This window comes from Falco cherrug, chromosome 15, assembly GCF_023634085.1.
Source record: "Falco cherrug isolate bFalChe1 chromosome 15, bFalChe1.pri, whole genome shotgun sequence".
Taxonomy (NCBI): domain Eukaryota; kingdom Metazoa; phylum Chordata; class Aves; order Falconiformes; family Falconidae; genus Falco; species Falco cherrug.
In genome coordinates this window covers 17,072,143-17,087,333 of record NC_073711.1, presented here as the reverse complement: position 1 = coordinate 17,087,333, position 15,191 = coordinate 17,072,143, and the positions used below count along the sequence as shown (strand labels likewise).

At 50.0% G+C, this 15,191-nt stretch overlaps 1 protein-coding gene across 2 annotated transcripts in view; it reads right to left on the bottom strand.

Annotated features, from left to right (window-relative positions):
• Positions 1-607: 607 nt before the first annotated feature.
• Positions 608-15,191, bottom strand: part of PCDH19 (protocadherin 19) — a 59,787-nt gene continuing 45,203 nt past the window's right edge. For both annotated transcript variants that reach the window (XM_055727682.1, XM_055727683.1), the window contains exon 5: positions 608-5,550. In XM_055727682.1, coding sequence (XP_055583657.1) covers positions 4,961-5,550 — 590 coding nt within the window. In that variant the 3' untranslated portion in view covers positions 608-4,960. The remainder of the gene's footprint in view (positions 5,551-15,191) is intronic.

The following is a 15,191-nucleotide window of genomic DNA, read 5'->3' as shown; positions in this document are numbered from 1 at the left end:
TACTCTTGTGCCGGTCCCACCTCGGTGCCACCCTAGCTAAGCCACCGAACAAGGAGAGGCCATTCAGGGAGGGCATTTACCCCTGCTAGCCACAAAACCCTTGGATGCTCCACATGTAAGAGCGGTCCATGAACAGACCATTAATTCAGAGGCAGTGGATGAACCTCACCATCTTCTTGCAGCCTCCAAAGTCCCCTCCTAGGGAAAATAAGTCTTTTCTTCTCTGCCATGCCTCAGCAGACAACAAGTGTGCGTTGAAGGTGTTTCCCACCTACCTTTATCCCTCCCAGAGCGGTTTCCCCCAAAGGTGAGGGACGGCGGTGCAAAGGACCTGCTGGGTTTCGCAGGGTGAGGAGAGGGGCTCAGAGCCTGCCCACCCCAGTGGGTCACCACAGTCCTGTGGGGACAGTGACGACCCCTTCTCGGGGCCAGGAAAGCTCTGCCCGAGGTCTGTAGCCTCTCAGCTGCCAAAGCGGATCAGCCATGGGAGAAGCGGACAGGGAAAGGGCTGGGGTGGCACCCAGGGACCCAGGTGGGGCCCAGCCATGTGCTGGCTTCTGCAGGACCAGCACCTGGAGCCCGTCAAAGCAAACCCACTTAGGCATGGTTAACCAAACACTTACTTTCCATTTTATTCAATAATTGCTTTAATACTAAAATGCATTAGATGCTCAAAGCAGAAAAAAGAAAAATCACATTTAGGTGGAAAACAAAGTTCTCATCAGATGAAAAAAACCCAATGTGGCAGGTACACCATTTTGAAACAGAATTGTAATAATTTAATAAAGCTGCTTTATCATCTTCATAAAATAGACAGAATGGTGATTTTTTTTTCCTTTTTCCATTTTGTTGTTTACAATGATTCAATCACTGTGAAAATGTACATAACATACATATCAGCATATACAACAATTTATTCTTCATATACTCGGCAACGGAGACACCATGACGAGACGTGCCGCGCTCAGTCCCGCGGTAGCCCTGCCTGCTGCCGGCAGATGAGCAGTGACGGCGCTGCCGCCGGCTCTTCCCGCGCCACGAAGGTGCCGGTGTCACGGTGCCAGACCCAGGGCTCGTACCTGCCGCCCCGCCAGGCTGCAAGGAGGCGCGTGCTGCTGGAAACCAGTTTGCATTAGGTGCGTTGGAAGATTCCATCCCAGCTTAGATCAGCTGAACATCAGCTGATGCCGATAAAGGATCTGTCTCGGCAGCGCTGGCAGCGGTGCGTGCAGCAGGGTCTGGGCTTCTCCCCGACGGGTACCGCAACTCACAGGTTGGATTAGAGATTACCCATCGCTGCGAAAGCAGCTGTAGCAACAAGATCATAAATTTTCCCCAATGACAGACAAATGTGTTTCCATTCATAATTAGATTTTTTTTTTCCCCCAAGAATAATTTCAATATATTCATCAGACAGTGTGTTCTTTACAAAAGCAACTTGTTTCCTATTTGGAAAAAAAAAAAAAAAAAAGGAATTCACTTCTGCACAATGTGTGATCCACAGGCCACCTCCAGCTTCACAACAAATAGGGAACGGCAACAACCTCACCAGGACAGTGCTCGGGGGGATTTTTCCAGCCATCAACCACCCCCCGCCAGCCCTCCATCACCCCCCCTCCATCACCCCTCCCAGTGCAGCCCTGCAGCCCCAAGGGTGGGAAAGGTCAGGGGCTCCCAGGCAGCCGGGATGGGTCCCTGGGCTGGCACGGGGGAGTTCACATACCACACCCCCCCCAGGTCCCCAGCCACAGGGCTGCTGCAGAGGGGTCCTCATCATGCCGGGGGGAGAACCGTGGTTGCTGCTCTCCTGGATAAACAGGGGAGCAGAGCAGGTTTGCCTGAAGGAAACCAACAGACTGCAGCAATTTTTCCTAATCCAGATCTGAGCACAGGTTTAAATTATTAAAAAGCACAATAATTACATCTGGAACCCCCCCCTCAACCCCACCCCCACCCACCCTGCAGCTTTGAACATTTTTGCATGGCCAGTTTCGATGCAACTAGGAAAAAACCAAGACAGACTGGGATTTGCCCAGGAGCCCTGAACTCATCTCAAGTGACACAGAGGGACAGTGACAGGAGTAGCAAAATATTCAGGAGAGGGCCGTGGCGGCGGAGCAGGGGCCGCTCTCCGGCTCTCCCCTCGGCCCCGCACAGTGAGGACATGCCAGGGAAGGGCCCCTCGCTCAGCATCCCTGGCTGCAGCCCGGGTCAGCCCAGAAAACTGGTGTTTAAACAATTTTCTGGAGGCATAAGGGTTTGCTGACCTCTTTAATGCCCCCTTTTAATACAGAATTATTTCACATTCCTTCTCGGCTGTGCTTTTATTCAGAGTGGCAAGGAATGTTTCCTCTGGGTAAATTAAAGAAATGTTTCTATTTCTTTTCTTTTTTTTTTTTTTTTTCTTCCTTTTCAGTTAGCATCTATTTTTCATCCAAAACGCCGGGCTGGTGGTGGCAGCTCCGCAGGCAGAGGGCAATGCTCAGCAGAAATTAACGGCTGGCACGTTTCGGGCAGCTGGGGATGATGGTGGGGTGCCCGTGGAAGGGGGGACCAGTGCTCGTCCACGGGGGGAGCCTGGTCCCATCCTGCTGGAGGTGGGGGGTGGACAGTGGGGCCATGGGGGGCCATTGCCTTGCAAAGCCACGAGGATCTGACAGACGGGGCATCACAGGCTCTGCCGCTCAGCAAACCCATATGAGAAGCTCCCCACTAAAAAGCCCCCCCAGAGCTGACAAAAACAGGTAACATCAGAATAAACCCAGCCCAACAGTTACAGAAAATCCAGTTACTCCAACAGCCCCAAGCCAGCCCCTTTCTTCTTTGTGTTACAACAACACACACATTTGGGGAAAAAACCCAGAAATAAATGACAGCAGTAGCAGTATGCAGGCAGGAAACACTGACGGAACAGAAATAACATATCCCTGAAAAATGGGCTCAAACTGCAGAACAGAGGGGAAAATCCCCAGTTCGCTTTCCGGAGGGATGCAGGACATCACGTTAATGTGTGGGATGGGAGCTGAATGAGGTAGTCATCAACACCAGCGAGGGAAGCGTCACAGATTTCATTAGACAACCATTTTTTGACGGTTCTTCCCCAGTTCCTGGCCCTAGCATGTGGCAGGGGAAACAGACTGACTGCGGACCTGTCTTGGACCAGCTATGGCTTCAGGCAGGATCAATTTGCCCTGAAGAAATAAATGGCTGGAGCTTAATTTCATTTTGAGGATAATAATGACTAGAGCTTGTTTTCTTGTTGACGTTTTTAATTTAAATAAATCAAAGTAACAAATATTTTATCATGATATGTAGACCTAGAAAGACTATTTCTCTAGAAACCACTAATTTCAACTTGCTGGTACAGCAAACATTGGCAAGAGCTATATATTTTCCCTTCCATAATCAATTTTAAATTCTAGGAAACATTATTTAGGGTAGAAAAATCCATCCGGTGAAGGGTTAATAACAATGATAATAATAATAATAATAATTATATGCTAACTGAAATCCTCCTACCTTACTCATACCTCACTGAGGAATTATCACTGCAAGAGAGCAGAGAGCTGTGGAACCCCTTCCCTCTCTCCCTTCTACAAAATGGCTATTAAAGTAGCTCAATTTTTAAATCAATTTTATATGAGTAAATTTGTACCCACACAAAAAAGTCCTTAATTATGAGAAAAAATAATGAATTGCTTTAATTTTTTCTCCATTAAGAAGGCACATTAATTGAATTAGTATCGTTGTTACATATCACCTGTCTGCCCCTAAATTAACATCACTATTGCTCATTCCATACTTATTTATGATGCAGGGATAGAAAGAAAACGGAACAGTTTAAAATCCATGCCATGATGACATACATACACACACAAACTTGGCATAATCGTGACTGGGAAATGCTGACTTAGAAGTGTGTGTCTAATTGAGAAGGTAATTTAGATCTCTTAAAGAATTCCATCACTTTGACTTGGAAATGATTGGAGATGGGGGATATCTAAGTCTGGGAACTGGAAAAAAAACCAGAACAACCAACTTCTGGAAAAACTTTCCATGCATTGCCTTGGAATTATGCAAAAGAAACAGAGAAGGGAAAAATTTCAGCACAGTGCATCTGAGAATTGCAATCCAGGCAGAATTTTCCCCAAAACATCTTCCCGCAATGCCCTGTCACTGCCCTGCAACAGCCGGGGTGGGCTGCAGGCGATGTGGGGGGGGCTGGAAGAAGCGCTTGCTCAACTGGGTCTGAAAACTGCAGGTTCCCCAAAGTTTAAGACAGACGATTGTGATTTTTTTTCCCCTTTTTTTAAGCTTGAAAGCCTTTTGCCATCACCAGACATACAGTAATTTGCAATATCAAATACAATAATAGTACAGATAAGCATGTGACAGCAAAAGGATTCATAAATGCAGAGGTGTCCATAGCAAAATAGCAACATCTTAAATTACAAACAGCCTCATGTTGGGTGAATGTTAAAACTCACCCGACTGTCATTTTGAACAGCCACACACAAGAAATGGCTGCTATTTTGTCTAGACTACAAAACCACCAGGGTACTAAAGATGTCCGAATAAGGAATTTGCCATTCAATTCTTTCCAGGAATGGAAATTTTTCTTTGTTTTGAGATATAAAAATATATAAACTCCGAGGAGGGGATACCAAGCGCTCCTGAGGACCAGAGAGGGGTCTCGCGCCTCTGCCCCCTGCCACCCCACCGCCTCCCGGCAAAAGCAAAACACCAGCTACTTTGCTCCGGCTGCACACCCCTGCTGCCTGTTGAGACCAGTGGGATTGTCACATTAACGATAGCTTCATTTATAAACAATACATTTAGGGAAAGCTTTTAAATACAGCAATCTGTGAACCATTGGTAAGCAATAAAAACAATCTGCGCTGGGAGTCGTGCGGTCCCTCATCCTCCTCCTCCTCCTCCTCCTCCTCTTGCCAGGTGCCGCTCAGAGGACGATGTCTTTTAGTCTCCGGGCGCCAGGCGAGTCCTTTTCCCGGCGTTCCTGCAGGAGCGGGTTGCCCTCCTGCCCGCCGCTCTCGCTGTCCGCCCCCCGGGGCTCTGCCTCCGTCGGCCGGGAAGGGCCACTGTTCCCAAAGGGCTCCCGTTCCCGGTTGCCAGCGCAGTGCCCGGCACCGTAGGGTGCCGCCGGCTTGCCGGACAAAGGGCTCTTCAGGTGGAGGGGTGAGGTGACGGGGCTGACGGCCTCGCAGCCGTTGCCTGCCTCGCGGACGGCGCCGCTCACCTTGGGGCTGCAGGCGGCGGGGTCCACCGTTCTTTTGCCTTTGGGGTTGGCGAGCCGCTCGTCGGCGAGGGGCTCGCCGCCCTCCTTTCCGAAGGTGGCGAAGGTCCTTTTTGTGCTGCAGTCTGCGTAAGGCTCCGCGTCCACCGCTGTCGCCTCGATGGAGAGGGCGATGACATTCCTCCCATGCTCAGGGGACTTGGCGCGGCTGGGGACAGTGCCGCGGGGCATCCAGCACCTGTCCGAGTGGCCCAGGATGCGGCACTCCTCCCTGCAATGAAATCCCTCGCTCTGATCTGTGGGGAGAAAACACAAGGGATGGTGAAGAGGGGAGGCCCGCCGGGAGCGCCCACCGTCCCCCTGCCCCATCTGCCCGAGGGGGGACCCCCACCGAGCACCACTCCCACCCCAGCAGTGGCTGTCCTACCCCAGACAGCAAGTATTTTCAAGACAAGGCTCGGAAGAAGGATTTTTACTGCCATTTCTCTGCTGCTCCAAGGACTGGAGTTCAATTTCCAACAGGTTGTGTGTCATCTGCCACTGCCAGACCTGCAACCTCGGGGACGGAGTTACGGCTGCGAGTCCATCACAGCGGGTCTGTCCCACGTGTCGAGCCGCTCCAAGTCAGCACTTTCTGGGTTTAGCAACCAGCACTAAAAGCCACCATGTTTTAAGCTTGGTTTGACGTGACATTTAAGCTTGACTTTTTGCAAAGCGGGGAAAGGAACAGAGGGAGGAGGGGGTTTTCTTTTTTTTTTTTTGGTGTATATTCGTGTTTTAACTTTCTGCTTAATCCCCACTGACCTCCCACACAACAGAGGCTTTATAAATCTCCAAGACTGCCCACTCCACTGAAGATTAAATGTGTCATTCCCAGTGCTGGGGCTTTATTCATACCAGAGCAATAACGTTCCCTTCTCTCCACTCTGGGCTGTCCCAACACCACTTTACAGGGCTGAAACAGGGAGCAGTGGTTTAACCCTTTCCAGGGGCCTTCCACACGCAGGTCTGAGGGCTCCCAGGCAGGTGCAAACCCGGGTGCCCGTTGCTTGCATGTATCCCTGTGCTGCTGGCCGATCCCACGGGACTGCACGGCCTCAAGCCCCCGTCGCAGACAGACAGACTGGGGCCCAGGGAAGCTGCCAGGCTCAGCCGAGTGCAAAGCTGGAAACCAAATCCAGGAGTCTCAACGTCCCCAGCCCTTGCTGAGCATCCAGCTGCGGCTCCCACCAAACACCGCAGGCTCTCGGCTGCTTTTCAGTCTCAGCTTGTGACTTTTCCTTCATTTGATAAGAACCTGTGACTGCAGCTAGTCCTCATAAAGCACAACCTTTCCATACGCAAGATGTAGCTCCTTCCTACCGTAACCTATAAACACACAAAGCAGCGTTACAGCACTAATGGCATTACCCACACAAGACCGCGCTCGGTCGGTGCTGGTTTGATGGATCGAAGCCTGCGAAGGTGCAGACTCAGCCTGGGTTTCCTTCCCGTCGTTCATTTTGATGCTTTGTACATCTGTGTGCATAACCTCCACTCCTCAGACACATTGGTATTTCCACCACATTCGAGCACTAGGGCGGCTGATAAAAATTCTCAGCACATAACACAATGCACCAAAATATGAGCAGCTTAACACTTAAAGAGAATAAACGAGTAAAAGGCAGACCTCCAAAAAAAAAAAAAAAAACAAAAGGATTTTTTTTTAAAGGAGAAGAAGCCAATTAATTGAAAAATCTATGGGTAAAGCATTAGCTTTTTCTCTACATCAGAGCAGCTACCCGGTGGTGCGGAGCACGGCACCGGGTGCATGTGTAGGAGGTCTGGGTTTCGGCAGCCACCTTTACAGCAGTTTGAGAGAAGGATGCTCTGAGCCTCACATGCAGAACAACCTGCACCGAGATCTAAAAGCCCATGTTCTTATACTTTGATTCTGTTACTTTCAAGTACTTGAGCAGAATTAAAAAAAAAAAAAAAAAAAGAAAAATTGCCCAGAAAGTGTTGCTGCCTGCCTATTTATCCACAGCTTACCTTCAAAAGGCTGCTACGAGCATACAAAGTTGTGTAGTCTGGCTGTGATAGCAGAGGACTTGGTGATGGCTGGAGGGGATACAGAAATATCTTGGGTTCTCATCCCCGATGAGACACTGATTTATTGTGCTGTGTGACCTTGGGCACATTGCTGGAGCACACATCACTTCAGTCTCTCCACAAATATGAAACACCAGATCTGGGTGCACACTGGGCTGGCTGGTCCAGCACAGAAAGGCACAGGGGGAGCTGCTGCTCCTCACCCTCCCTGCCCAGCATCACAGCTCAGTCCCACATCCACAGGACCACCGCAGCCAAGGCAAACTGCACCCCGGACAGAACACAGGGGGGTTTGTCTTGCCTTGAGCCATGTATTCCAAGCTGGCACGTTTTACATTTTAAAACAAACTGAGGACTTCACTGATTACTGCATTGCAAGTGGATATTCCTCAAACCCTAGAAAGGGACCTGTGCTCTAAGAGCAGTCTTATTGAAGACAGCTGGCATGGTGCCTGTCTACCGGGGACTCGCGATCTTTGTACACCAGGATGCTTGCCTACAAGTTGCACCGGTGGCAGCTGAAACACAGGCAGGAGAAGAGATGAAAAGCATTACATACATATACTGTTTCCATCTTTTATTTTATGAAGGAAACGTAACATGTATGAAAGATGCCGGGCTGACAGGCAGAGGAGAAGGAGTCATCATCCATCCACAGACCTGAAGACAACAGGTAGCTCCACCACACATTCTGCCTCCCCGCTCGTGTTCCCGCTTTGACCTGCAGGGACCATGTCCCGCAGCCATAAACCACCCTGCTCTCAGGGACAACACACGTCCGGGCTTCCCTGACCTGGCAGCAGACCCAGGGACCAGCACAGAGCCCTGAGCAGCAGCCACTTCTCCATGGCACTGTGAAGATCATACCTACAGCTACCCACCCATCACTGTCTTAACCCCGTCGCTGATACAAAATACTATTTTTACACCACAAGCATGCCCTGTTGATACACACCAACACCACACCACTGCTCTGCTATCCCAGGCCCACAGAAGGCAAGCTCAGAGGGCTGATCCCAGGGCTGTCACCTCGCATCCTCCTCCTGTGCAGGAGCAGCTGCTGCCCCAAGGCAGAGGCAGGCACGGAGCTGCCGGGCACGCTCCTGGCGCTGCCCTTCGCAGCCAGGTCTGATTCACCCCACCTCAACGGCACCCAGGACAGTCATTCACATTCAAGGGCTCTTTACTGTACTGTTCTGTCTTGGTTTTTACCACTTTAACAACCAGAAATAGGACAACAGGAAATTCTTTTATAGCCCTAGACCTGCCCTAGTCAATACAGCTGTTACTGTCTGCACTAAAAAATGTTCTTAATGCAAGGAGCAAAGCCCAGGTAATAACCACTGTACCACACATGACACGAGGAGTGGCAGGTGGCCAAAACAGGCAGCTTGCCACCACCACCCCCAGCGCACCGATAGCAGGGGGTGAGCACGTTGGTGTGAAACTGCTGCCTGACAGGGCCAGGCAAGAGGCAAAGGGAGGATGGAACAGCAGAGGGGCAGCACAGGGTGAGCAACGCCGCAGCTTCAGCGCTGCTCTGCATGACCCAAGGAGCAAACACCTCATCCTGGAAAGCAGTCCCCAAGGAGCCCAACGCACCAGGCTGGCAAGGACCCACCGGCTGGCATGGGCTGGAGCAGGGGGACACTGCGGCATGGGGCTGCACAAGCTGCCCTGAGCTGGGCTGGGCCTTCTAACAAAGTGGTGTACACTACACACACGCTGGGGTGAGAGTCCTGTTGCTCACGGGGCTGTAGGGACACCCGTGTCACATGCCAGCAGTCTGCAGAGATGCTGAACAGCTCGCCCAGCGCAGGTGCCACGCGTGGGTGATGGCTGCGCAGTCTGGCACGCGAGGTGCGCGGGTCCCACAGCAGCAATATCCATACTTCATGCCTTCACCCAGTGTAAATCCAGAGTTTTGTTTCAGAGCACTTTAGGGCAGGTTGCTTTTAAAATGTTCCCCAGGTACAAAACATCTTGGCAAAAGCCTCGCCATCAGGAGGTGAGCAGTTATCCTGTAGTCAGGCTTGGCAGACAAAATGTGTCATTGCTAAATGTAAGCTCTCACATAGCAAATATGAAATAAAATAAAACCAACAGCCACCTCTAGAATAAATACGCTCCTTCACAAGTACAGCAAAAGCCACGTTGAGCTCCAGATTTCAAACCTGCTCTACTTGCACCTCAGGGGACCCACACAAAGGCAACTAATAAGAAGCCCCAGCCAGCCCCGCGTGTTGCCTGTGCTGCCTGTGCTGCCTGTGCTGCCTGCACTGCCTGCGCTGCCTGTGCTGCCTGCGCTGCCTGCGGGCTCTGAGCTAGGCAGTGGGCTCTGCCTGCGGGGGGAGGCAGCACCCGCAGCTCCTCCACTAGCAGACACACAGCCACCCCACCGGTGGGGTACGGAGCTGGGGACAACAGCACAGTGACACAAGAGGCAGGGAGGTGACATGAAACACTGGCAGTGCCCTGATTCCTGGGGCCGAGTGCCCCGCTGCCTGCCGAGTCGAGACCCTCAGCATTTCCCAATCCCACCCTGATGCCTGCCCAGCCGAGACACTCAGCACTTCCCAATCCCACCGCGAAAGCTCTTGGCTGGAAAGGCAGGGAGAAAGGATGGACTCCTGAGAGCCAGGAGCTGAGAGGAGCCCAGGAGGAGCTGACAGAGGACACTGGGTAGGCACTGGAGCAACACAGCCTCCACCTCCCCTCTGCACAGGGCCTCCTCTCATTAAAAGGAAGGATTAACGAACGTCCAGGGTGTACAAGTGCTTTCAGTCTCCTATTCAAAGCCTGCGTACCTGCGACAGAGCAACACGAAGCCGGTGAGCAAGGCGCCCATTCAGCTCTCAGAGCAATTGAATTATCTCCAGTGGAATCGCAGCGCTGGCCAAAGAGACAAAGTTAAATCGTAGCAAGGTGCAAGTGCCTGGGAATGTAATATTCCTGATAAATGGCCAGATGACATGTGCTGTTATACAATCTAAGGTGCAATTTGGGCGATGACAATAGTCCCTGGAGTTTCCATTTTCAAACAGCCGCTCAGTTCAATCCAATCCATGTCAGAGCAGCTTTGCTGAGGTGAGTAAGTAGAGCTCATTTGTGCTATTACATGGGGAGCAAGGAAGAGGAGCGGAGAAGTCGCTTGAAAATGGAAAATAAGAACAGAAGGGACAACTGGAAGAATCGCAGCCTGGCTGGGACGTGCATGGGGTGGGGGGTGCACAGGTGAGCATGGTGCTGAGCGGCCCCAGCCCAAGCCCCCAGCCCCATAGGGCACGTGTGCCCATACCTGGGCCGGTACCGTAGGTACCCCCGTGCAGGAGCCTGGCTTTATCTCCATATTTCGGTGTTTCTTCAGCAACCGTATGATTATACTGTAATCATGATGACACTGCTCCTGGGTACAGCAAACAGCACAATCATTAAAAAATTCATTTCAAAATCTTCCTGGAAGCTAATAAATTTTACAGCAGTTTCAATCCTTTCTCATTGCAACAAAGAAAAGCTTAGTTCCAGACAAATTAAAAGTAAATTGATTGCCTTAGGGGAATCTATTCAAATATCACTTTTCCATGTTAGAAATCTCTTCCTGAAACAAGAAGAGGAGAGCCAGGGAGAGCCAGCACAGGAACGATGTGGAAAAGCAAATCATTAAATCTCAGTTCATGAAACTAAGGGAGGGGGGATCAAACTTAAAATAAAATGCAAATGTCTCACTGGGGTGCGGGCCTAACATTTGTGACGGAATTTATGAATAATAAATATGAATAAATAGTAAACATGAAGGGATCAAACACTGCTGTTGATGTTTACTCACGGTTAGCCATCTTTCACGGACAATGCGCAACTGCATTATTTAACACTCCTTTTCCAGCTACTTTGGGGTTTCTTTTTAACTCGAGCACCTGAATTTTCTCAGGGACGTATGCCACAAGGCACGAGGCACGTCCCCGAGCCCCTGTGCAGCACCCACCACCCTCAGCACACCCGCGGAGCCCACCTCCCCTCCATCTCCCCAGGAGGGGCTGTTCCCAGCTCGGGAGCAGCGATCCACCGCATTACGCTCCAGATAAAATAATAAGCCCGAGCAACATACAAACAGTCCCCAGCCATGGTTCATTATTTGCTTGTAAATTAAGACTCTGCACCTCTCCCTTATCTCCCGTAATAGCATAATATCAGGAAACAAGAGGCAGAGAATAGCGTATTATATTTTTCACCTATGGGCTTTTACAGAGCCTTCTTCACCTTTCCTAACAAGAAATCTTCAGCCAATGCAGAAATGTAATCCTGGCATGGCTTCCCTTGCACAGTGCTCGAAGGATACTAATAACCAGGGACAGTGACAAATGCTTTTTACCACAACGAGAAGCCTTTCTTTTCCTCTCTTTCGCCATTGTTTGGGATTTCTGCAAGCTGAAAAATGCTGTATTTTTAATCCTGGATTGTCTGTCCCAACACAGGAGGTCAACAGTGCTTGGACAAAACAAATGCCTGTGAGGAATTATTTTAATGAAACAAGGGATGTGAATTAGATTAATTTATCAGGCAATTGCTGATAAGGACTCAAGGCTGAACGCAGCTCATGGGCAGCGCTTCTGTCATGGTCAACGGAGAGACGCGATGGGGATCACTCCCAGCTGCTGCAGATGCATACAGCTCCCAGGAGCACCAAGGACCCACACTGATTTACACCAGCTGAGGGGTTGGCCCATTCACCTCCTTTCCTGCTCTATGTTGCTGTTAATGATGCCTGTTCTTCTGCAGAACGGTCCCTGTATCACGAGCAAAGACTGCCACGCCGACACCCAGGGTGCCTGGCTGGGGACACACCTGAGGGATAAGCAGAGATTTGATGCAAAAGATTTTCTCTGGAAAAACGCCCTCCCGGGCATGCCAAAGCTTCTGGGATAAGAAGGCTGTGGAAAGGAGGGTGATCACACGAAGCAAGAGGAGCTGGTGTTTCAGCGTGCCACGCAGTGCAGCGGAGTCAGACCCAGAAGGTATTATGGGCTAGAATGCAATTTAATGCTGGCCACCCTCCTTTATCTGGGACTGTGGGCCAATCCCCACCTCATTCGCAAGGCAAAATTAATTCCCTTTCAGAGGGCTGGTGGAACACACCATTTAAACCCCAATTAATACTTTTCTTAAGTGGTCTGTAGAGCTCATGCTGGCCCCTGAGCAGCAGGGATTTCACCTCTGAAACTTTGCTACTCACACCTTGGTACAGGGCTCATTAGCATCCTAGCATCAGTTAGGATGCAGGATCTGGTCCTCAGAGAGGAGAGCACTCTGGGTTCTGATAGACCTCTTCCATCTCGAACCATTACGGCTCCGTAATTCATAGGCACAGCTCCCATTAAGGCTAATGCAAGTTACTGTGCTGCCTGCGCGAGTGCAGAATACAACCCTTTGACTTCATTACTGGAATTCAATTTCATTAACACTGGATACAGAGGGATTGTCCTAAATACACTCTTTCTTATATTTTTTTCATGTTAATGTAACCATTTGAGTATATTATACCCTGCAGAGATGGAAACATTTCTAGTCTGTTTAAACACATTTCCCACAATTGGGAGCAAAACTTTGTCTCCATTTATGCCTTTGACACCAGCTGCCTTCCATTTAATGGGACTTTAGTCGCTAAAACAAATTAATCCAAAGGTTACTTTTCTCCGCTATTGTCAAATCCGAAACCGACAAATTCACATATTCTGTCAGGATAACATGGGACCAGCCAGGCGGCCACATTGCAACGGCAGCAATAAATCGAATTATTTCCCCATCCCGAACAAAATTAGGCATTGCTCAGAAAATAGCTACTCGACGATTCTGATAAAAATCCAACAGAACAGAAAGTACAGTTGAGGGAGATAAGAAGCAATTCCCAGCTGACTGTACCAGGCCAGCTGCTGGCCCAGCGCCTGTCGGAGCAGCATCCCTGCCCTCGCTGCAGCCACACCGACGTACACCCTTTGGGGACTCATGGCAAATGTGTTATCGCAGTCGGCATCTCCCTTGGCCAGGACGAAGCAGAACAGCCCATCCCCATCCTCTCGCTGCAGGGATGCAGAGGGCCAGGGCGCCGGCAGGAGCGGGGATGCAGGCAAGATCCCTGCCTGCCCCCTCCTCCTGTGCACCCACCCAACGCAGCACTCCCTTCCCGGTGAGGTTTCTGGTGCTTCCACACAAGTAAGAAATCAAGGAGCTGAGGTTATAAACGCTGATACATAATTTACTCCTATTATCAAGATTAAACACATCTTTGCATGCTTAGCATAAAACAACTGCCTTTCCCCAGATTTCTCAAGGACATGCATAAACTCCATTATTATCTAAATAATCAAAAGAGTATTTCAATAGAATATTTAACTGTCTGCCTACTGGAAACTCACAGCCTTAATCTAAAACTGATCCTCTGTTGTCCTTCATGTAAATATTGTTGGGACGTCAGCCAAAGCCTAGGGAAGTGAGCTTCATCTTGGTGGATGGGAATCTCTCGTGTCAGATACAGTCAGCCTGACTAATGAGACCTACAGCTTGCCAAAACCTACAGCCTCGCTGTCTGTTCCAGCCATTGAATGCGCTCAGAAACCCAGTGGCACTAGCCCAGCAGTCTACAGATCCCAATCAACTATCAATAGCTTAAGTGTAAGTGATTGTGTATGAAGTACGAGCCAAATGTGTTTCCTTTTTCAGTTTTAGGACCTCCAGTATTGTTATTGCACCAGTAATGCTTGCACGGAATTAATCATAGATGTACCCACAAGGCAAAACATTATGAGAAGCTCTTTGTACTTTCTAAAAGTGCGCAGCTCTGAAGAGCGGAGAGAGCTGGAAGGCTTCCCAGCACAATGGGGCGTTCCCCACCGTCAAGAGATAGCTAGGGAATTTTTCTTTTTTTTTTTTTTTTTTTTTTTTTTTTTAAGCCAAAAGTGTTGGTTGCTGGCCATCTCTCATCACGACATTGACCTTGACCTCTCGCTCCTCCACCCTGGAGCCCGGCATTATCCCCTCCCTGGTGCTCTACTTTAACTCTTTTTTTGATGAACACAGGGTTTTCCATGCTGGTGGACACTCTCCCCTGAAGCACAGGGATGTCCCACAATGAGATGCTGGTCTAGGGTGGTGGGTGCATCAGAAAATCCCACAGGGAACCGGGACAGCTACGGGGGCAGGTCTGCAAAGTCTGCTCTACATTGTCCAGCACCCAGCAGCGCCTACAGCCTGATCTGGCACCACGACTCACCACGACACAAGGACACTCCTGTTCCTCTGCCCCGGCCACAGGCGTACACGGAGGGCTCAAACAAGACTCCAGTTCCATGTCGACGAGGGATAACGGCATTGACAGGGGAATGCCAGCTACAGGTTAGACTAGCCCCACGGCCACCAGAAGACATCATGACATTGCCAAAGTCTGGGGAATCTAGCCCATTTAATTCAGCCGAAATGTCATTTTGGCAATTAAGTTTCCCTTCATTAATTAAGAGTGTGATCATAGTGTATAAATATGCATATAAAATTAGCATAAGGTCAAGTCAAATCTAAACCCTCATTATACGCTTAGGGAAACTACATTACTTGTAAGTCATGGACAAGCTGAATTGCCAGCAATGCAGGTGGCATCCCATCCCATCCCATCCCATCCCGTCCTGCCCCATCCCATCCCGTCCTGCCCCATCCCTTCCCATCCCGTCCCGTCCCACCAGCCCTGCAGCCGTGGGGACCAGATGGAGAATGAGCCCTCGAGTTTGTCTGGGCTGTAAACTGAAGAGCCATGGGGAGACAGCTGAGCAACAGGAAGGAAAATAACCATATTTTCACAGCC